Raw genomic sequence first — 23,483 nt, forward strand, 5'->3', positions numbered from 1 at the left:
AAAACGTGGTATATTTTGCAGAAGCTACATCGTAATGACCAACAAATACCTATTTGGTATTTTTTTTTAATTGGGAACAGAAACCTTAACATGTGTCAGATGTAACTAACATGGTTTTGTTCTCCAAGTGCATCTCTGTTAACAGAAATTAGTTTAACAATGAAACCAAGTTGGCAAAAAATGGCTTCAACACCATTTCTGGGCCATGGCCATATATCGACTGAGCCTGTAGACGAGAGGCGGTCAAATGTGAGAGATGAGCGTTCGTGGAGCTGCAGACCGCGAATGGGACAGCAGACGCACATGTACACGGAATGTCAGAAAAGCGTTCAGCTGTGCAGCAAAACGGTTTGGTGCATCATTTTAAATTGAAATAGAGATCAACCTATAATCACACGCACCCTGTTGTCCTCAGATAACGGCACACATACACAAACTCACAGAGCACATACATCTCACACATGCATGCCCACACACACATACGTGCATGCACACATGCATACACACACACACACACACACACACACACACACACACATTCATTCTAATGGGTTTGGAGCATCTGTTTCTGCAGATGCAGTCCAAAGACGGTGATGAAGAAATTCCTGAAGCCGAGGTAGCTGTGGCAGGTTCATCTGGATCCGCTCCACCGGGCATATGCCACCATTGTGGAAAATCGTTCAGTCACTACAAACATCTCAAGAGACACATCAAGAACGTTCACTGCCAAGGTGAACCGGTGGTGTGCCAAGAACCGGGGTGTCACAAAAGCTTCCTCCGGCCAGAGTTGCTCGAGAGCCACCAAAAGAACAAACACTCTGATGAGAAGCCATTTGAGTGCCAAAAGTGTGTGAAGAAGTTTGCTATGAGGAAAAGTTTAACTCAGCACTCTCATTCCTGTGGTCGTCAGAAACCATATGCGTGCAACTTGTGTACCATGTACTTTGCCAGCAGAAGTAGTGTAGCCCACCACAGGAGGAGGATCCACGAGGGCAGGCAATTTGTTTGTGGAGTCTGTTCGAAAGTATTCAAATGGCAAGGCAGTCTAAAGCGTCACAACAAAAAATGCCCTGGTGTAGAGTAGCCATTTGTAGTGATCAGTAGTCATGTTGGTATAGACAGTAACTAATCTGGGATTTGCCAGAGTGTAAATGCCACTGTAATGTTGAAAGTGGGCGTAGACACTAGACGGTGGTATTGGACGTAGACACTAGACAGTGGAATGCGATACAGAAAGTCATGTTGGTGTAGACAGTCGTAACTTGAATCTGGGATTTGCAAGAGTTTAAATCACTAAATGCCACTGTAATGTTGGACCTAGACTGGTTTTGGGTGAGGACAGAGGTATGCAATACAGAAAGTCATGTTGGTGGAGACAGCAACTAATCTGAGATTTGCAAGAGTGTAAATGCCGCTGTAATGTTAGAAGAAGACAGTGGTATTGGACCTAGACAGTGGTATTGGACCCAGACAGTGGTATTGCCTAGACAGTGGTATTGGATCTAGACAGTGGTATTGGACCCAGACAGTGGTATTGGACCTAGACAGTGGTATTCGATACAGAAAGTCATGATGATGGAGACAGCAATTAATCTGAGATTTGCAAGAGTGTAAATGCCACTGTAATGTTAGAAGAAGACAGTGGTTTTAGAATTGGATGTAGACAGTTAAATGTGATATGAGGTTTAGAGTTTGTTTACAGTAATGACAAGGGGGGTAAACCTGCTTGAAACTGTAAGACTGATGTACATTGTAGACAAACAATAAAACCTGCGAGCAAAGGACGCTCTTGGGGAGCCTTGCCACTGTCCTTTGTAGCAAGGTGTCCTTTCTTATGAATATGAATGCAAAAAACCAAGTCACTGATTCTTTTTTGACAAGGATTATTAAAACTCAAAGTTTTGAAGCCCTCAAATTTTTTTGGTTTTTTGTTCAAAGAAAAGGAGAGAGAGACAGAGAGAGAGAGAGAGAAATGCAATCGGTTTCTTATCTGAAGCAAAGGGCCATTCACTGGAAGAATCAGCTTTTATGTTGGAAATGAGTTTTTCCGCAATTCAGCTCATCAGCATCTTTTCGAACGGTCTTTATGACATCGACTCTCTCTTCTAAAGTCAAAATTTGTCGTTTTGGCATGATAAGACGAAGGATGAGACGAAGATGCACCACAGTACAGAAAGTAGAAACCCGAAATGTTTGTGAGTTCACGGCATCGACCAATGAGCGTGCACCATACAAAAATCAACTTCTTTCAAGTGCTGTCATTGGCTTACAAAATAAGCTTCTCGAGCGTTCACATCACCAGCGAGATTGTATTTGCAGAACCAAGATGGCGGACCAGCGTCTGCTAAAAGCTGTCTGCTTCAAGGGTTTGTCCGTTGTTGACAAGTAACGAACCCAATCGGGACCAAAAAAAGGGTGTCCGCGTCCGCGCCTTTGAGGTGTTCGCTCTTTTAAGGTGTTTTTGAGAGTAAAATACATCCGTCCTCACTTGAATTGTCCGTTATGCTAAGGTGTCCGCCGAAATAAGGGTCCGCTAGATGCAGGTTTTACTGTACAACCAATCCAATTTGAGACAGACCTCTTTTTTTACTTGTGAATTGTTATGTTTTTGAAATTGAATTAAAAGTTGGCATACAGCTTCAGTAGTGACGAGATTTAATAAAATAAATTATAATTATTTAAGAATAGTTTCATCCTGCGTTGACTGTTGAAGTTCAGTAGGTATTTTTGCGTAACTTGCTTTTGAAGCTGCTTTTCTTTTGCTGTTAAAGTTACTTAAACTTTGTGTGTGTGGACTGGAGTGCTTTGTCAGACGGTGTCAACAAAAGGTGTCAAATATTGGAGACGGTCAAACAGTAGTACACTGATTTGGCAACCCTTTATAGGGCAGCAGTGGCGAAAGAGTCAGAGACACGTAAAACTGAAACAAAAATATTTACATGTAGAATGTGTATAACATTATCTTTGACTAAAATAGCGGTTAGAACTAACTCTTTCTCTCTCTCTCTCTCTCTCTCTCTCTCTCTCTCTCTCTCTCTCTCTCTCTCTCTCTCTCTCTCTCTCTCTCTCTCTCTCTCTCTCTCTCTCTCTCTCTCTCTCTCTCTCACTCACACACATCCACACACACACACACACACATCCACACACACTCACACAACATCATTTAACAACATGACATGGTACAGTTGTGCAAATTAGGTTCGACTCAGAGCGTCTTTTTCCACCGTTGCAGTCTGAAGAGGAAATAGCAGCATGGAAGGGAGCAGAGAAAGAAGAACTGACGCCCGAAGCAGTGGTAACAGGGACCTCGTGCTACATTTGTTCTTACTGCGGCAAAGCTCTTTCAGAAGCACGTAATCTTCAGAGACACTTGAACACCGTTCACTATCAAGGACAGCCTGTCGAGTGCCCTGTGCCGGGATGCGGACGAACATTCAACAGGCCAAAACTCTTGGAATATCACAACAAGAACGTTCACTCAGAAGTCAGGCCTTTTCAGTGCCAAAGCTGTGGGAAGACGTTTGGCTCGAGAAAAAACCTGGTACAACATTGCCACAGCTGTGGTGGGAAGGCACCGTACAAATGCAGCATATGTGACATGTCCTTTAGATGCACAGCTGGTTTGTCAAACCACAAGAAGAGGTTGCATGAGGGTTTGGATTTTGTTTGCCTGTGCGGAGAAAGATACAAATGGAAATGTAGTTTAGTGCGACACAAGGAAAAATGCCGACACGCGTCACTAGCCATATGTACAACAGAAGAAAAAGAAGACAATTTCTGAAAATGTAATGTACAGTTTTCTTCATGTTGACCTTTTTTTCCATCAAGTATCTTTTCTTCATGTAGGGTTTGTCAATAAGTATCAGTGAGGCAAGTTTTTTCCGCCTGCAAGCCGACGCTGGAAGCTCCCACTATTACTGAAATCTGAAAGCATGTAAAATGTCCGCAAGTTTCTATCATTAGTTTAGTCAAAATGTTGCAAGAGTTGAACTTGTTTTTAGTGTCGTATGGTCGTTTTATAGTTACTGAAATAAAGCCTGAATATAATGTGGGAAGTAATATTTGATCTTGATGTGGACAGTAATATGGGACGGGGTGTAGACAGCCATGTCACGGGGTAGAACCCTCTTCAAGTGCAGTTGGTATTTTTGCTTAGTTAGGGGGAGTCCCATATTGGTTGGGACGAGAAAGAATTTACCCGATGCTCCCCAGCATGTCGTAAGAGGCGACTAACGGATTCTGTTTCTCCTTTTACCCTTGTTAAATGTTTCTTGTATAGAATATAGTCAATGTTTGTAAAGATTTTAGTCAAGCAGTATGTAAGAAATGTTAAGTCCTTTGTACTGGAAACTTGCATTCTCCCAGTAAGGTAATATATTGTACTACGTTGCAAGCCTCTGGAGCAATTTTTTGATTAGTGCTTTTGTGAACAAGAAACAATTAACAAGTGGCTCTATCCCATCTCCCCTCTTTTCCCTATCGCGATATAACCTTCGTGGTTGAAAACGACGTTAAACACCAAATAAAGAAAGGACAGTAATATGGGACGGGGTGTAGACAGCCATGTCACGGGGTAGAACCCTCTTCAAACATAAGTGCAGTTGGTATTTTTGCTTAACTTGCTTTTGAAGCTTCTATTGTGCTACTGTTCTATTTTGTGTGTTTTGGATTCTTTGTCAGACTTTGTGAAGAAAAAGCGATGAAATATATGGGAGATTGTTGTACAGTAGTACACTGATTTGGCAAAATACAAAAAAAGCAGCAGACATATTCAGTTGTGAAAGAGATGACAGAGACACGGAGAACTTGTAGCAAAATGATGTACATGAAAATGGTATTGCATTACATTGTAATCTTCGATTGAAATGATCATTAGAACTCTCTCTCTCTCTCTCTCTCTCTCTCTCTCTCTCTCTCTCTCTCTCTCTCTCTCTCTCTCTCTCTCCCCCCCCCCCCCCCCCCCCACGGGGGATAACCGATCAAAGGCCGAAGGCCGCTCGAGACACGTGTGAAGGCAAGTTTTGTCTGTTTTCTATGTATTGTTTGATTTATGTCGGGATTTAAGGTAAGCTACTGATTCAGCGATGACTAAATTTGTTTCTCGATGCATAAAAAGTCAGGGAGCGATTGATATTTGCCCGTAAATAGCCTTCAAAGCTGAAAATGTCGGCGATCGAGCACCGGAAATGGCTGTTCGATGGGTTTTGCAATTAGAAATGTGCTTTATTTCCCCAAATCAGCTCATATTTGGTATGGGTACGGGATTCTAGAGGACAAAGGAGTCATAAGAGGTGCAAAGAAGTGCTATTTGGGAGTAGAATAAATCTTCCGAGTCAGTAGACAAGAGAAGGTCATATTTGAGAGATGCGCGTAGGCGGATCTTTCCGACAAGCGAATAATACAGCAGATTAATCATTCGTTTTGATCTCTAGTTTTTATGAATGAGGTTTTTTAATTAAAACAATCACGAGAACTCTCTCGCTTAGCCTAATGGCTGTTCGATTGGTTTCGCAAGTAGAAATGTGCTTTATTTCACCAAATCAGCTCGTATTTGACATCGGTGTGGTATTCTAATCCTACCGCGAACTGGATAGCAGACGCGGCACGTGTGAACGAAATTTCAGAAAAGCGTACATCTGTACAGTGCAGCAAAATGGTTCTGTGCATCATTGTCAATGTAAATAGTGATCAACTTAGAAGCACATGTACCCTGTTGCTGCCCTTAGATAACGGCACACACACTAAGCCAAATAGCTGTCTCTCGTATACACACACACACACACACACACGCACATACATACACACCCATACATACACACCCACACACACTCATTCTAATGGGTTTGGGGCATCTGTTTATGTGAACAGCTCAGATCATGGGTAATTTTAACACCTTCACATTTAAATGCTTATTTTATAGCCATCCATTGAATTGAGAAGAAAACAAAGCATACTAAACTGCTAAGCATGAATCAAACAATAAGAAAATAAAAAGAACCAACAGCATCGTTTTGTATGTGTGGGTAGTAAACACGTTTTATTTACAAAACACGGCGGAAAATGGCGACAAATTTGTTGCACAGCGACAGGTCACTTTCTTCAACCAAGGCCAGTACTTTCATACATGACAAAGGAAAGCAAATATGGCCTGAATAATAAAGTTATAGTGTTCCTTTGCGTGTCTGAGTGATAAACTGTTTTAACCAACTATCTTCTGAAACGTAATTGCACTCAGCAGATTTGTCTTCCGCTCATAACTTTCGTGTCACACGGTCTTTGCGACAAACAGATAGATCGCATTCTCGCAGAAAATCATTGACAACACAGACCAGTCATTTTTAGCATTGCATTTGGGAAGGGCTACTATTATAGTGTGTTTTAAGAAAGAAAAACATTACAGTATCGGCAGAACACGACCAAATGAGTTTTCGTGTCACAGCGTTATGGGCGTGAGATTGTGTTCTCACACTGTAGCAAAATCATTGACAACACAGACAAGTCAGTTTTAGCATAGGCATTGGGAAAGGCTACTATTATAGTGTGTTTTAGGAAAGAAAACCATTATAGTATCAGCAGAACACGACCAAATCATGACAAATGAGTTTGCGTTTTGGGCGTTATGGGCGTTTTTTCACACTGCAGATCATATCTCAAAAACTACGGAGTGGATCTTTATGAAATTTGATATGGATATTTTTGACTGGATTTTCTCATAGAAGGTTTTTCCGTTTATTGATAGGACAGTTTGATGTTATTGATGACGTCATATTTTACCGTTTGCCAAAAGGTCGAGGCAGCACTTTCACAGTTACAGTTTTTCATCAATTTGATCGAATTTCTTATCACACAATCTCAGATCTAGGCCGGATTATGGGATTGCATTTCAGTTTGGTCACTTAAAGTTTTGTTATTGAAATGTTTGTTCGAAATATGTCATTTTTTCACATTTTTAAAAACTAATATTTGAAAAAAAAAATTTATATTGGTGTATTCCCTATTGCGTCCTGTATCTAAAACTATATAGTTTTGTTGTTTTGTATTGATAATTATGCTTAAAAATGAAGAAAACCGATAAATAACCACTATCTTTATTTATGAAAAAAGACACTTAAAAACAACTTCTATCTATTCCTTACCATTTTCTGATTCCAAATATATATAGTTTCATGGTGTTTGACGTTGAAAATAGGCTAAAACTTAACAAACTCGGATCGTTGAATGGAAATTATACTTCCAAGCTCCGTGCAGCTGACAACATGATAAAAACACGTCATTTCAAGTGTGGAACACGCTCATGACGTCATACTGAAAGGTGATGAATTATGGCTTCACCTTGCGATGTTTCATTTCAAACATGGTAACATTTTTAAAGGGGTTTCTTTCTCAGATTTCTGTTTGCCCTCTGTCTGTCTCTCTATGTCTCCGTCTGTCTGACTGATTCAATTAAATGTGTAATTACTTAGTTTTGCAAAAGTCAAACTAAGTAGGATATACCTAATTGATTCAGGTCTCTAAATTCTTATTGTAAAATTGTGAGTTTTATTCAAAACAAATTTAATTGGTGTTTTAAACTCAATAATGGGGCATGCTGTGATGAGTAGAAGAATGTGTGCTTACGAGCAGAAAAAGCCCATCAAAGTCAAGAATCGTGTTTTTCTTTTTCTATTTTCACCTTGTAGCTTCATACAGACACTAAGCAACAAGACGAAGAAATGGTTCTTGTGGCAGAGGAGGTGGAGGAAGAAGTAGATGGACCTGTGCCAGGACCATCCGGATCCGCTGCTCCGGCCATATGCCACCATTGTGGCAAATCGTTCGCCTATGGCAACAATCTGGAGAGACATATAAGGCAAGTGCACTACCAAGGTGAACCCGTGGTGTGTACAGAACCAGGATGCCTTAAAACGTTCAAACGACCAAAGTTGCTCGAAATACACCACAAGAACAAACACTCAGATGAAAGACCTTTTGAGTGCCACAAATGTGCAAAGAAGTTTGCAATACAAAAAATGTTAACACAGCACTCCCATTCATGTGGTGGCCAGAAACCATTTGGGTGCAAGTTGTGTACCATGGCCTTTGCTAGTAGAAGCAGTCTGGCCGACCACAGGAGGAGAAGCCACGAGGGCAGGCAATATGTCTGTGGGGGCTGTTCCAAAGTATATAAATGGAAAGCCTGCCTTACGCGTCACTGCAAAGAATGCCCCAGTGCAGAGTAGCCATTTGCCAGTAGTGATCAGCAGCAAATTTCCAATAGTACTGAAATGTGTTGTTTCATAAACTGTTTTGACTGAATGTGTTTTTTTGACAGTTAGACCAGGAATCGAGACAAGGGTGTTGGTATTGGTATGTGTTGGCCAGTGTGTAGAGTGATTCCAAGAAAACTATTGAACAGAGACTTTGGATAAAAGTTCTTCCTGGCGATATTGCCAAATCGTGTTTGATTTTTCTTCTTCTTTTAATGTCTTTGATGACATTATTTCCGGTGGGGGGGGGGGGGGTGGATGGTGGGGGGCTCTGTGGGGACCTTATTATTTCAAATTATTAAAGGGATTGGAATTTTTATGAAACAACCTTTGACTCAATGCGGACTATTTGATTGCACTTCAACTTGGAAGCTGAATACTGTAGTAGGTTAATTTATGTTTCATTTTAGAAATAGCAGACAAATAAGAATTGTATCAACATATTGCGTAAAGACCCCTGAATAGTAATATATCTAAGTATGACATGTTTACTCTGAAAGTGTGTACATGTCCAGAAATTTGGTTATGCAAATTATAAATTAGGTCCTATATTCGCTGAAACAATCTCGACCCGTTTCGCTTTTTTGGTTAGCCGTACTTCAAGAATATAGTTGATGTTTGATAATTTCGTTCAAGACCGACAGATTGACAAAATGTTTTGATGTTGCTTCACACTCCTTGTTCCTTTTTTTGGTTTTCTACATTTCTTGCATCTGTTCCTATTCTATTGCTGTGTCTCTCTTGTTGCATTTGTGTGCCTCTGTTGTCATTGACAACGTTTTTGTAAGACGGTGAATTATTAACCTGAGTTATGATCTGTACGTACAGTAATAACACACACACACACACACACACACACACACACACACACACACACACACACACAAATTACTCCATTATTTTGAGAGACCAGGGCAGACATTGTTTCCTCATCGGTTATATCCATATACCTTTTTGTTTTCGTATCATTTTAGATATTCTAATTTTAGGTGTACAATACTTCTTCTTCTTCTTCTTCTGCGTTCGTGGGCTGAAACTCCCATGTACACTCGTGTTTTTTGCACGAGTGGAATTTTACGTGTATGACCGTTTTTTACCCCGCCATTTAGGCAGCCATACGCCGTTTTCAGAGGAAGCATGCTGGGTATTTTTGTGTTTCTATAACCCACCGAACTCTGACATGGATTACAGGATCTTTTTCGTGCGCACTTGGTCTTGTGCTTGCGTGTACACACGGGGGGTGTTCGGACACCGAGGAGAGTCTGCACACAAAGTTGACTCTGAGAAATAAATCTCTCGCCGAACGTGGGGACGAACTCACACTGACAGCGGCCAACTGGATACAAATCCAGCGCGCTACCGACTGAGCTACATCCCCGCCCAGGTGTACAATACAGTCTACGCTGAGCAGTTTCAATTCATTTTAAGTTTAATTACAGAAAAGGGAGACGAGAGAGAGCATACAAAGGAAGATAGTTAGTGTATGTGTGTGTGTGTTTGCTTGTGTGCGGGCGAGCCTGCGTGCCTGTGTTAATGTGGATGTGAAATTTTAAATTGTTAGTGATCGAGATGATATTTATGTTGAACCGCCTGACACTGCGAGGCAATTTTCTTGTTTTTGATATATGGACATTAAAATCTTTGAATCTTGAGTCTAATGTCTCTGGGTCTTCTGCAGTTAGACACTTAATTGTGATAAAGGAAGTGACTTGTTTTTCTATTTCACAAACAATCTAACAAAGAGTCCTATGACTATAAAACACATTCTCATCCATCCACAAACATTTTCCGTTCATCAGAAATGAAAGTAAAAGACCAAGGGTTTACTGCAGTAAGTTTTGTATTTTGATTTAAACACTAAAACAAAACCCACAACAATATTTTGTTGAAAAAAAACCCTTTGCCGGTTGTAAAAATCATTCATCACACACCATCAGTAAATTGTGTATTCAGATGATGGTTTTACAAAATCAATGGTTTGCATTTAGTTGCCAAGAAACTGGAGTAACGTACGTGTGCCGGTATCTGTATTTCTTCACAACAAACACAATGCCCTGATCATGTAATCATACAACTAACATAAAATGGATGAAAACACAAATGCCCAAAGTTTATGTATGACACTAGGGACGCATACACAAACTTCAAGTCTGAAACACATGCACATTTTAATGATTACTCACAGTAAAAAAAAAAAGGTAGAGAGAGATATCTTATTTGTGTTATTACTGTACAGTCAAACCTGAGCATGGTCAAACACCATCATTTTGTATTCACTCACTTAATCAGCCCCAAATTTACATTTCTTCGTAAACATCTGCATTTAATATAACGATATGATAAATAAACAGTAACAAAAACTTGATGAGCTTATGGTAACAAAAGTAAACATTCAAGGTACATACCTTAACACCACACAAATACATGCCAAATCCTATGGTTCCTGCAATGTCACAAACAACACTTGGAAATATTTTTAAAAATTATCTCCGTCACACAGGCGTGCTGACATACATTGATACATGTATACATACATTTATGTGTATACAGAAATGTGCAGAGATTGTGCCCGCTGTCGCCATCATCATCATAATCATCATCATCATCATCATGCAATGAAATGAGTAATTTTACTTTTGGTGCTACTATGCTGCCATACATCACTTTGGAGAGTTTCCTCTTTAGTCGGCTGGCCGGCAAAGTTACCAGCGGCAGAGTCCGCGGCTGCCCTCTCACCCTTTCTTTCAAGGCGTACAATTCCTTGCCGTGGCACACCCCTCCCCCTCCCCGGTGAGTAGACATGGAGGGGCATCCGCTAATAGCCACCCCTCCCCAAACCCGGGCAGAGACACAGAGTGCAAAACGACGCTTCCAGGCAACATCTGCTGCTACCCCAACCCCCCCCCCCCCCCCCCCCCCCCCAAAAAAAAAAAAAACTACGGCGATGCATCCCCGCGATCGAATCAGACATCAAATGGCACCGCCATCAGCTGCCCTTGCGCTAACTTACCCCCTCCCCCCGGGTACCATGTGTTATCAACAGTTTTCTATTATTTCAACGAGTAAGAGACTTGCTAACAGGCCAAAAAGAAACTATGAGAGAGAGATAACTTTATTTTACAAGGATAAAGATTTAAGGGTAAGCGAGAGAGTTCTCGTGATTGTTTTAATTAAAAAAACTCATTCATAAAAACTAGAGACTATGTTTCTGATCAAAATGAATGATTAATCTGCTGTATCATTCGCTTGTCGAAAAGATCTGCCTACGCGCATCTCTCAAATATGACCTTCTCTTGTCTACTGACTCGGAAGATTTATTCTACTCCCAAATAGCACTTCTTTGCACCTCTTATGACTCCTTCGTCCTCTAGAATCCCGTACCCATACCAAATACGAGCTGATTTGGGGAAATAAAGCACATTTCTTGCAAAACCCATCGAACAGCCTGCTCGATCGCCGACATTTTCAGCTTTGAAGGCTATTTACGGGCAAATATCAATCGCTCCCTGACTTTTTATGCATCGAGAAACAAATTTAGTCATCGCTGAATCAGTAGCTTACCTTAAATCCCGACATAAATCAAACAATACCTAGAAAACAGACAAAACTTGCCTTCACACGTGTCACGAGCGGCCTTCGGCCTTTGATCGGTTATCCCTTGTGCTCTCTCTCTCACACACACGCACGCACACACGACAGCATGACATGGTACTGTACATGTGGTGCGAATGAGGTTCGACTTTTAGCATTGTTTCCACCGTTGCAGTTTGAAGAGGAAAGACGAAGAGGGAAGGAAGCTGAGAAAGACGAGCTGGCACTCCTGGCAATGGCAACAGGGACTTCAAGGCACATGTGTTATCACTGCGGTCAGACATGTGAAAGAGTACAGCATCTTCAAAGACACGTGAAGACCGTTCACTATCAGGGTCAGCCTGTTGTATGCCCTGTGCCAGAATGCGGACGAACCTTCAGCAGGCCAGATCTTTTGGAATCACACAACAAGAACATTCACTTGAAAGTAAAGCCATTTCAGTGCTCAAATTGTGGGAAGACGTTTGGCTCGAGGGGTCTCCAGAGACAACATGGCTATTCCTGTGGTGTAAAGGAACCCTACAAATGCAGCATTTGTGACGTGTTCTGTAGAAGCAGATCTAGTTTGGCAAACCACAAGCAGAGGGTCCACGAGGGTGTGGCTTTTGTTTGCCATTGCGGAGAAAGATACAAATGGAAAGCTAATTTAGTGCGTCACCGCAAGAAATGTCTATAATTATTATAACAATAATTATATTATGCTATGCCGAAAAAAGGAAGAAATATCTGGAACCTACAGTTTTCTTAAAGTTGACTGTTTCCCATCAGGCATTCTTTTGTATGCATATCCTCAGGTTCTCTAACCGTGCATGCCCTCTTGCTTTCCATGTACTATTTTCTGTTTAAAAAAATATTATAGTTTGTTTTAATTCTTACAACTGCAATTGCAATGACCAAAGCCAGGAATTCTTATTCAAATTGACTGGATTTCTTCCCAACTTTTATTTGCTTTGGCTTTTGAGTAGGAAAAATTCTTTTTCATCAAGACCATAGACCTATATTAGATATAAGTCCCTGATCAAGACAAAGTCATTTCAGTTCGAAGTTTTGAAAGAAAGGGGCTCAGATGTATGTCAAGCGAAGTAGGTGATTGAGTTGGGTTTTCGCTCTGGAAGTTAATTGGTCTTAATTGGTTTGAACGCGAGTCATAGATTAATGTATACAATCAGAAAGTCGCCGGCTGCGAGTCAGTGTTGTCGTCGGCGATGCGCCAGGGTTTACAAACAAATACCTTTTCAAGTAGATTGACTCAGTTTATATGGCATTAGTTGGGGTTTGACCTCTTGCACATGTTTTTGCGAAGGACGAGGAATGGGGTAATCTACTCAAAGTGGACAAATAAGCAAGTGTATATTTATTTATTTATTTACAAGGATTTATATCGCGCACGTATCTCACCACACAAGGCGACTCAAGGCGTATAGCTAGCACAAAACTGCAAAAAAGTTGAAATAATTAGAGTATACCAAACCATATTGTCTCCGTTTAGATGGCTTTAGGTATATTGACTCGGATTATATGGGTGACGATGGATTTGACCTCGGGTTCACAATTTGCGAGTGTTGGCGAAAAACAAGGAATTTTGAATCTGCTTGACTTTTTCCCCTTGTTGTTTTAGTTATTTTCTTTTCCTATGTGCATTCTCTTCGTGATCTTCTCCACTGTCAACGACGATAAAAGTCAAATCCCTTGACCGTGGTAATCAACCGTAAGAAGAAGAAGTGGACGAATTAATATGTTGCTCATGATTTTAGAAAGAGGAGATAATTACCACAGGCACTTGAATTGGGGACAGGGGAGATTTATTGATCGAGGGGGGTCTCATCAGGTGGCTGTAGTAAAGAACAGATATTTTCTTTACTTCAGCCATCTGATGATGACCCCATCGATCAATAAATCTCCCCCATCCACAAAACAAGTGCCTGTGATAATTGTCTACTAATACTCGGTCATCCAGAAGGAATCTTTCTTGGTGAAGGCTCCGTTTTCATGTGTAATCTAGTCAAGCTGGTAGAGGAACATTGTCGTAATCCCATTCCTCTCGGAATTGTGGGAGATAAAACCACAATTAGACTTCACTTACTCAGGTAAGCTCATCATAATTATGTAATTTGATTAACTATATCTTCATAAAAGGATAAATGGATTCGAAAATCTTTAGGTTATTGTGCGCGATCAAACGTTAATTTACTGTGTATGTCATCACTTGGATGAGCTTGCTCTGCATTATATATGAACTCGCCTTGTTTGCATCACTTCCGGGCGCCTGTGATTTAGCTGTGCGGCATAAGTATGATTCGGTTTTGATATTTGAACTTCGTGGCAGCCGTTGTTCCTAACCGTACCATTGAAAGAAAAGTATTTTATTTTTTGTTGATTTCTAATCAGCAAACAGGTAACATCAGAGTGCAGAGGTATATTATCAGACTTTACATTATACCCTATCGTAGAGTGCCTAAGACGTTCTCTGCCACCACTTCCAAGAACTTTTCTTTGGTTTTCTGAAATATTTCTTGTTGTTTATCCAGATGGAGCTGTCCGGTGTTTTAATGGAGAGTTACCCGGATGTAAGTGAAGAGATGGTTGGCAAGGAAGAAACACAAGCTCGAGGATCTGTGCCAATGAGTATCCCTAAATTGGCAACATCAACGCTAACAAAGGATACTGAAGCTGCTAGGCATTTGTGCACCGATTGTGGCAGATGGTACAGCCAAGCTCGATCACTCAGGAACCACATGCGGAGGAAACATCCCGCCGCACATGAGCGACCTCGGTTCACATGCAACAGCTGCACCAAAGTGTTTTATGAGACCAACGAATTCCAATCTCACATAAACATGCATGCAGGCATGAAACCTTTCGCATGTAAGACATGCGACTCCAAGTTTGCCAACAAGAGGAGTCTATCTCGCCACGTGTGCACCAAGTCTACAAAAGATACTCCTGTTGCTTGGCAATGTGAAGTGTGTGGCAAAGAGTTTCGTGCGAAGCAGAGGCTTCGGCTGCATATGCTCTCACATGATAGTACCCCGCGGTATTCGTGCCAATGGTGCAAATGTCAATTTAAGCAGAGACAAAGCTTGAAGCGGCATGAGGCAAAGAGGTGTAAAAAAGGTATTTTATTGTAAACCTTGGCGCGTCGCCGACGAGAACACTGGCTTGCAGCCGGCGAATTTTGTATTGTATACATTCATTTATGACTTGCGTTCAAACCAATTAACTTCTAGAATAAAACTCGGTGTATATATGAATTAATAATAGATGATTGAACTGCCGTTCATGAAAGTACTTTTCGTTGTTGGTTGTTTTCTTAATTACGTCTCAAACTGACAATTTGCACTGAATGCGCAACACATTTAAAAGAAACCTAACCCAGAACGCGTGGATGACTCCCAAACTAAAGAAAATGGGTAGAGTTTAAGGTCAAATAAATACTAACGCTTTGCCTCAATTATTTTGGGAAAATACACACTGTGAAAGACGCTAGATCTGATTTGGGGGGGGGGGGGGGGGGGACTCACCTTGTTTTTAGGGTCGCACTACGGTGTGGTTTATCAAAAATACTTTTTAGCGCACTAACCCAGGAAAGTAAACAATATGTTGTTCAAGTCTTTTTTCAGTGCAAAAGAGCAGGGGGTTGAGGAATACTTTTGAATGATTAACATAAATTATGCTTTTTTTATTGCAAAAATGTGTGTTTGTAAAAGTTGAGATGGTAATTGACAAATACTCTCACTGGTGATTTACAATTTTACCGGCAAAGAGATTCTGTTGCCCTCAACTTATTAGCAATGATCAGGGTAGATCAAATATAACAAAGAAATTTGTTGGTCCAGTTACGTGCATGTAATTTCATTAACGATGGATCATTGTTTTATTTTATGCAATAATCATCACTCCAATTGTTTCACTCACTGGCTCTGTGTACGCGTGGGTGTGCGTGTATGTGGTCACATTATGAATGGTCAAGTGCTGTCCGAAGGTTTTTGGTTACAATCAAAGCATTTTTCTTTCTAGTAAAATTTCACAGAAAAGAGTTCAGTATATAATTCTAGGCAATGACAAACATTAAACAAGTTGCATAAGGCAAAATCACTACATTTAGTCAATCTGTCAAACTCACAGGATGAAACTGAACGCACTGCATTTCTTCACTCAGACAATACAGCTTCGTCAATCCCCGCGGCAAGGAAATCGCCGAGACTTTTCACTTGGAAAACGAAGTGAAATTGGCAAGCCAGTAATAGCGCAGTAGCGTATTGTGCTTAATAGCAGGACAGCTCGCTTTTTTGTATTTTTTTTCACTTTATGGGCTTGTTTTTAATACAAACATATTATCCAAGCCGTCGATCAATATTGTTAGAACACACCCCTTAACTTCCTGTTTGTCGACACGACGTGAGGCAAAGGTGAGTCTCATGCTAAAACGCATGAAGAAGGATACTTTTTGTCAATTGTGTCACTTGATTTTGATAGCGCTGCTTGCAATGCAAATGTACTAAACAAATTATACATGCTTTCATTCCTCGGAAAGCGGCGTATGGCTGCCTAAATGGCGGGGTAAAAACGGTCATACACGTAAAAGCCGTGGGAGTTTCAGCCCATGAACGAACAAACAAAATACATGCTTTCAGATGTCTACTTTGGATGGCATTTCGAAGAGCACTTACACGATTTGTGCGGAAACAAGTATTTTTTTAATTCTATTTTTACCTTTCTCCACGTTTAACTGAAGGCAGCATTTATTGTGCTTCGATTTGTTTATCCAAGAAGGCTTTTTCGTATCGAACATAAACACACATATTAATATGTAGAGGTTACACGAGTCTCGGTCGATACAAATGTAGTAACAATATTTGTCTAAGTTAGCGGATCATGAAAAATGCGAGCTTGCAGTACTTAACTGAAGCTTGCATTTTCCTGAATTAGTGATTAATCGGTGCGGAGGTATTTTTTATACAGATGGAGCTGTCGGTAGTAACATTGGGCAGCTTTTTGGACTTTAGTCGTGAAGAAGAGGTGACGACGCAGCCTTCAATGATGTCCACGCCGGTTAAAACTTTGGGTGTTTGTTTGCAGTTGTGCCCCGAGTGTGGGAAAAGCTACAAGCGCAAAGGGACCCTGGAAGCCCACAGGAGAGATGTTCATGGTTGCGGCAGTGGACCCAAATATAAATGTTCTGATTGCGAGAAGGCATTTATGAAAGCATGTGATTATGAGTCTCATGTGAATGGCCATTCAAGAGCAAAACCTCACTGCTGTCAAGTATGCAACCGACATTTTGCACATAAACGCTCTCTTCAGAGGCATGTGTGTGTAGGTGCTGAAAAATCCTTTATTTGTACAATATGTGCAAAGTCATTTGCAAGATTGGCGTATCTCCGGCAACATCAACATGTTCACGATAATGCTGGAAAGTATGCATGTGACTCATGTCATAAACGGTACAAGCAAAGATCAGCATTGAGGTACCATAAAAAGGTACATCACAGCCTTCAAGCTACAGAGTAAGGCTATATCAACCAGGACCCTTAACAGGATTATATCTAACAAGAAGACGGTCTCAGATCGCCTCTAGATGACAGATGACAACACACAACAGGAAGGACTCCCCTATATTTCACATGTTTTTCCTCTCAGTCATTCCCATGCCTGTATAATTCAAACAAAAATACAGTGTTTGAGCATACATTTTACCATGGACTGCCTATACTTAAAAAAGAAATCGACCTGCAGCAGACAAACACACGTTAAATTACAATAAAAGTAGAATCTAATTATTTCACTTTACATCGGGCTGGCGCGGAACACAGGAAAAACTCGCATGGTCTCTGATAATCTGAGAGTAAGTGACCATGTGCTGCGAACAATTTTCCTTCCCATATGGGTTTCAACCAGAAATTAGCACGATTAACAATAACAATATCAACACTTTATTGTCCATTAAAATGTCACATAAAACTGGAACATTTTCTTCGGCACACCCTACCTGTCTGTAAACTATTATAACAACAATTGGACAAAAGTGCAACACACATAAAACATAGGTTCACGTATGTAATAACAAGCACACCTATCATACTTCCAATAACACTGACCTAACGTGCTGTCCGTGTCATCTTTAAATTAAATAGATTTACAGATAAAATTTAAATAGGTCACACGTCCATTATGAACACACAAATCATTTGGCTGAGCACTGGCATCTCTCAAGCATTGTCGTTCACTTTCATGCCATTCTACATGCAAATCTGTAGATAAATCAAATGTTATATGTTGATTTTCATATTTTCACCATTTACAAAGCTCTGGATTCTGCTCAATCTATAAAAAGAAGACTAAACTCATTAATTAATTTTTCAAGCTGAAATGCAATTCCAAGTCCGGGCTACGTCGAAGATTGCTTAACCAAAATGTCAATCCATTTGATTGAAAAATTAATGAGGGTGTGTCAGTGCCGCCTCAACTTTCACAAAAAGCCGGATAATTATGACGTCATCATCAAAGACATTTTTTTTTTTAAATGATATGAACCGTCTGGGGGTATCATGTGCAGTATCTCTCATGTAGGTAGGTATATTATCATGATTGTATGAGGTAAATTTGCAGATGGGTCTCTTAACCGAAAACTCACTTGACTGTCATTTCAGCCTGGTGCGACATCTACGCCAGCAGAAAAGGCAACAGCAAAGTCACGAGCTCATCTCTGTTCTGACTGTGGCGTAACGTACCGCCATAGACGCTCACTGGCTATCCACATGAGGCACGCTCATGGCTGGGGCAAAGGTGCGCCTTACCGGTGCGATGAGCCTGGATGTTCCAAAACTTTCACGCATGCCTCTGAGGTGGAGTCACACAAGAACGTCACGCATTTGGGTGTCAAACCGTTCCTGTGTGAGGTGTGCTGCAGAACATACGCAAATGTTCGCAACTTGAGGCGCCACCTTTGCTCAGTCCCGAAACCTCGAGTACCGCCGACGATTCATGTCTGTCCTACGTGTTCGAAGGAGTTCAAAGCCTTGACACAGCTTCAGCAGCACTCGCACACTCACGACGAGGTGCCCATGTATTCCTGCGAAGGCTGCTTAGTAAAGTTTAAGTTTCGGTCAAGTTTGAAGCGTCATGAGGCTTCAAGATGCCCAGTAAGACTGATCAATCTGGAGTGAGGACTGTCATGGAATGCTCTTTTCCTGTCGCTTACTGATCTCATTTTTATTTCTCAATGTAGTTTGGGGTTTCTAAATCCATTATGTTGTGTTTGGTGGGTTTATTATTCTCTAGATTGGATTTATCGAAAATTATTCATTTGTTTTACAGAAACTTTCTGTGTCGGGCAGCGATATAGCCTTCTGTTTGATTCTCTCGATTGGTTTAACTGAGAATAATTCCTGTGTTTGTAGAAACGACCTCTGTCGGTACCATAGCCTAAATTATGTTCTTTGTTTCCGTTTTGATAGATACAAAATACTAACAAAATCGATTTTGTAGACAGGTATATTTGTAGTTCATGAAATAGTATTGTTACATTAATAGACGTTATCCGAAAATAATTCTGTCAGGATTTTGAAGCCTTGCTGAAGAGTGACTGACAAACAGAAAACACTTGGTCGACCAGTTAAAACCACGATTGCAGCGGTTAACTGACTCCGATGTGTACAGGGTGACCCAAAATGAGTGCAACCCATAAAAGTACTCACAACTGCTACAAATGTGAATGGATTGAGTTTATTTTTAACACACATCAACGTAAGATGATAACAATTAAGTTCTGAAAGTTGGAGTCATTTCGGTTGGGTGGTCCACATGTTAGCGACGTTGAAGGATATGCTCCAAATGTCCACCGCGTTGAATAGGCCGTGCAAAATTGTCCACCACGCGGACACACTCTGCCCCTGGAATCCTCCTGATCTTTGTTGTTATTGCAGCTTTCAAGTCCATGATTGTCTGGGGGTTGTTCTCATAGACGTGGTCTTTCAAATAACCCCACAAATAGAAATCGTGGGGGGGGGGGGGGGGGGGTTAAGGTCAGGTGGACAATTTTACACGGTGCATTCAGGAGGATTCTAGGACACTTTCCCCCTGGATTTCCTCCCCCCCCCCCCCTGACTTTATCCCCCCGAATTCTTTTTACCCCCGTGACATTATCCCCCTGAGACTTTTTCCCCCTGGGGCACTTTCCCCCGTGACTCTTTCCCCCCTTGACTCTTTCCGTTATTTCATTATTTCTATTTTAATTTTTTTGTTAATGCTTAATGCTTAATTTTTTTATAAAATGGATAAATAAAATGTGTATTCTTACAAATGTGTGGTTCCTATTTTTAATTCAGCAGCTTTGGTTTAAAACACGTACATTCACATACACACACATCTAAAAGAGTCTAAAATAGTCTAAAAGAAAACACTGTATGCCGCGAAATGCGCTGGTTAGAGTCTTGGTATTTCCTTCTTGTGTGTGGCGGAGGATGACGAGCGACGTGTTGAGCAATCTCTGCTACGTTCACATCTAGAAGCGTCTAAAAGAAAACATTGTGTGCAATTCCGAGTAGGTATGTGTCACGGTTTCTGTTGTCATATGACCGAACGAGCCGCAAAATGCGCTCGTTAGAGTCTTTGTATTTCCTTCTTTTGGGTGGTGGAGGATGACCAGCGATGTGTTGAGCAATCTCTGCTCGGCCAGCTGCTTCCTCTCTTCTCAGAACTTCCAGGAACTTCCAGAAGTTGGGGTGATGCGCTCCAACGTTTGACTGGAATCTTCTGTGCCATCCCTCACAGTGGTTATTTGTCCTTGGCATATCGTCATCAGTTCTTTCGTACTGGTTCCACATTTCAGATGGGAACAGCGGGTTTCGTCTCCTTGCGTTTCTTCCTACCCGCCGACCTATGTACGTGTCTTCGAGATAATCTGCCACTTGTTGAAATCGGTCATCTGCGATGGTTTCTTGAAGATGGTCATAACACACTGAAAGTTCTGGTGTAGGTACAAATGCGAGGGCAGCCAACTTGCAGACAGATATAGAGAACTCTTCGTCCTCCATGTAATGCGACCAATTTGTAAAGGGGTGGAAATGTTTGTGTCTTCTCACGTGATCATCAATTGATATAAAAAAAAACATTGCTAAAAATTCACAGGGGGAAAGAGTCACGGGGGAAATAGTCCGAGGGGGAAAAGTCACGGGTGGAAAGAGTCCCAGGGGGAAAAAGTCACGGGTGGAAGAATTCGGGGGGATAAAGTCAGGGGGGGAAAAATCCAGGGGGAAAGTGCCCTGATTGGTTCAGGAGTGTCTTCGTCAACGCGGTGGACATTTGGAGCATATCCTTCAACGTCGCTAACATGTGGACCACCCAACCGAAATGACTCCAACTTTCAGAACTTATTTGTTATCATCGTATGATCGTGGACTGGGTGGCCGAGTGGTAACGCACTTGCGCTCGGAAGCGAGAGGTTGCTAGTTCGACCCTGGGTCAGGGCGTTAGCAATTTTCTCCCCCCTTTCCTAACCTAGGTGGTGGGTTCAAGTGCTAGTCTTTCGGATGAGACGAAAAACCGAGGTCCCTTCGTGTACACTACATTGGGGTGTGCACGTTAAAGATCCCACGATTGACAAAAGGGTCTTTCCTGGCAAAATTGTATAGGCATAGATAAAAACAAGTCGCGTAAGGCGAAAATACAACATTTAGTCAAGTAGCTGTCGAACTCACAGAATGAAACTGAACGCAATGCCATTTTTCAGCAAGACCGTAGACTCGTAGCATCGTCAGTCCACCGCTCATGGCAAAGGCAGTGAAATTGACAAGAAGAGCGGGGTAGCAGTTGCGCTAAGAAGGATAGCACGCTTTTCTGTACCTCTCTTTGTTTTAACTTTCTGAGCGTGTTTTTAATCCAAACATATCATATCTATATGTTTTTGGAATCAGGAACCGACAAGGAATAAGATGAAAGTGTTTTTAAATTGATTTGGACAATTTAATTTTGATAATAATTTTTATATATTTAATTTTCAGAGCTTGTTTTTAATTCGAATATAACATATTTATATGTTTTTGGAATCAGCAAATGATGGAGAATAAGATAAACGTAAATTTGGATCGTTTTGAAAATTTTTATTTTTTTTTACAATTTTCAGATTTTTAATGACCAAAGTCATTAATTAATTTTTAAGCCACCAAGCTGAAATGCAATACCGAACCCCGGGCTTCGTCGAAGATTACTTGACCAAAATTTCAACCAATTTGGTTGAAAAATGAGGGCGTGACAGTGCCGCCTCAACTTTCACGAAAAGCCGGATATGACGTCATCAAAGACATTTATCAAAAAAATGAAAAAAACGTTCGGGGATTTCATACCCAGGAACTCTCATGTCAAATTTCATAAAGATCGGTCCAGTAGTTTAGTCTGAATCGCTCTACACACACACACACACACACAGACAGACGCACATACACCACGACCCTCGTTTCGATTCCCCCTCGATGTTAAAATATTTAGTCAAAACTTGACTAAATATAAAAAAAATCCACCAAAATACCCGTGTGACTTGGAATAATAGGCCGTGAAAAGTAGGATATGCGCCGAAATGGCTGCGATCTGCTGGTCGATGTGAATGCGTGATGTATTGCCTAAAAAATTCCATCTCACACGGCATAAATAGATCCCTGCGCCTTGAGTCCGAGTCTGGAGATACGCGCGCGATATAAGACTTCATATATATATAATCTTACGTTGATGTGTGTAAAAAAATAAACTCAATCCATTCACATTTGTAGCAGTTGTGAGTACTTTTATGGGTTGCACTCATTTTGGGTCACCCTGTATATTATGTAGTGTTCATTGGAAATCACTCCCATTTCTTTATAAAATATACTCATCGGAGTTAACGATTTGTTGCGGCAATGGTCGCTTGCCCCGATTAATAGCCGACATGTATTGCCTGAGGTCACGTGACTGCGTTTCGCTTGAGGTCGAGGTCACGGGAGTTCTTGAAACTGACACGCACGCTTAGCGATCATTGCACAGGACGTCGCCAGTGAGTTGTGCAGATTTTCGAAAGAAAAAACATATCAAACAGACACTGCATGACAATAACATACACATCGGAGTCAGTTAATCGCTGCGATCGTGGTTTAACTGGTCAGCCCTGATGCAACTCTTCCACAACGCTTACAAATCCTGACAGAGTTATTTCCAGACACGGTCTATTGTGGTTACCTTGTACACGGTGACAAGAGTTAAGTACTACATAGTTGTGTACTCTTTTAAATCATTGTGCAAAAACAAGAGCAGACTATTTGTTACTTGTTGTTGCATAAACACTCATGCGGTTTATTGCCATGTTGAAACTTCATGTCAGTTCTGTTTTAAATTAAAAAAAATTATAAAAATGTATCAACCACTGTGTGTGAGTTCCATTACGGGTCGATAAACACGTCGTCGTTGTTGTTGTTTGTTTTTCTTTTAAAGATATGCGAAAATGCACTCACATCATACAACATCCTTCGCCTAATTTTTCCCCGCGAATTTCTTGGATGGCATTGGTGATTAAACAACCAATTCGTATAAGGCAGCGTACACACACACACACACACACACACACACACACACACACACACACACAACTTCACCAGAAACCATTCACAAACCAGTTTTTCT

At 41.0% G+C, this 23,483-nt stretch overlaps 1 protein-coding gene across 10 annotated transcripts in view; it reads left to right on the top strand.

Annotated features, from left to right (window-relative positions):
- Positions 1 to 23,483, top strand: part of LOC138965405 (zinc finger and SCAN domain-containing protein 26-like) — a 122,801-nt gene that overhangs the window by 43,317 nt on the left and 56,001 nt on the right. Inside the window, exon 4 of one of the 10 annotated variants that reach the window (XM_070337554.1) lies at positions 18,488 to 19,846. The exons of 5 other annotated variants lie outside the window; for them this stretch is intronic. In XM_070337554.1, the coding sequence (XP_070193655.1) occupies positions 18,488 to 19,003 (516 nt within the window). In that variant the 3' untranslated portion in view covers positions 19,004 to 19,846. Of the gene's footprint in view, positions 1 to 3,232; positions 4,723 to 7,679; positions 8,471 to 12,012; positions 18,353 to 18,487; positions 19,847 to 23,483 lie in introns of those variants that run through there. 4 more of the 10 variants (XM_070337557.1, XM_070337546.1, XM_070337553.1 and 1 more) reach the window with 4 other exon arrangements.

This window comes from Littorina saxatilis, linkage group LG4 (assembly GCF_037325665.1).
Source record: "Littorina saxatilis isolate snail1 linkage group LG4, US_GU_Lsax_2.0, whole genome shotgun sequence".
In the NCBI taxonomy this organism is placed as follows: domain Eukaryota; kingdom Metazoa; phylum Mollusca; class Gastropoda; order Littorinimorpha; family Littorinidae; genus Littorina; species Littorina saxatilis.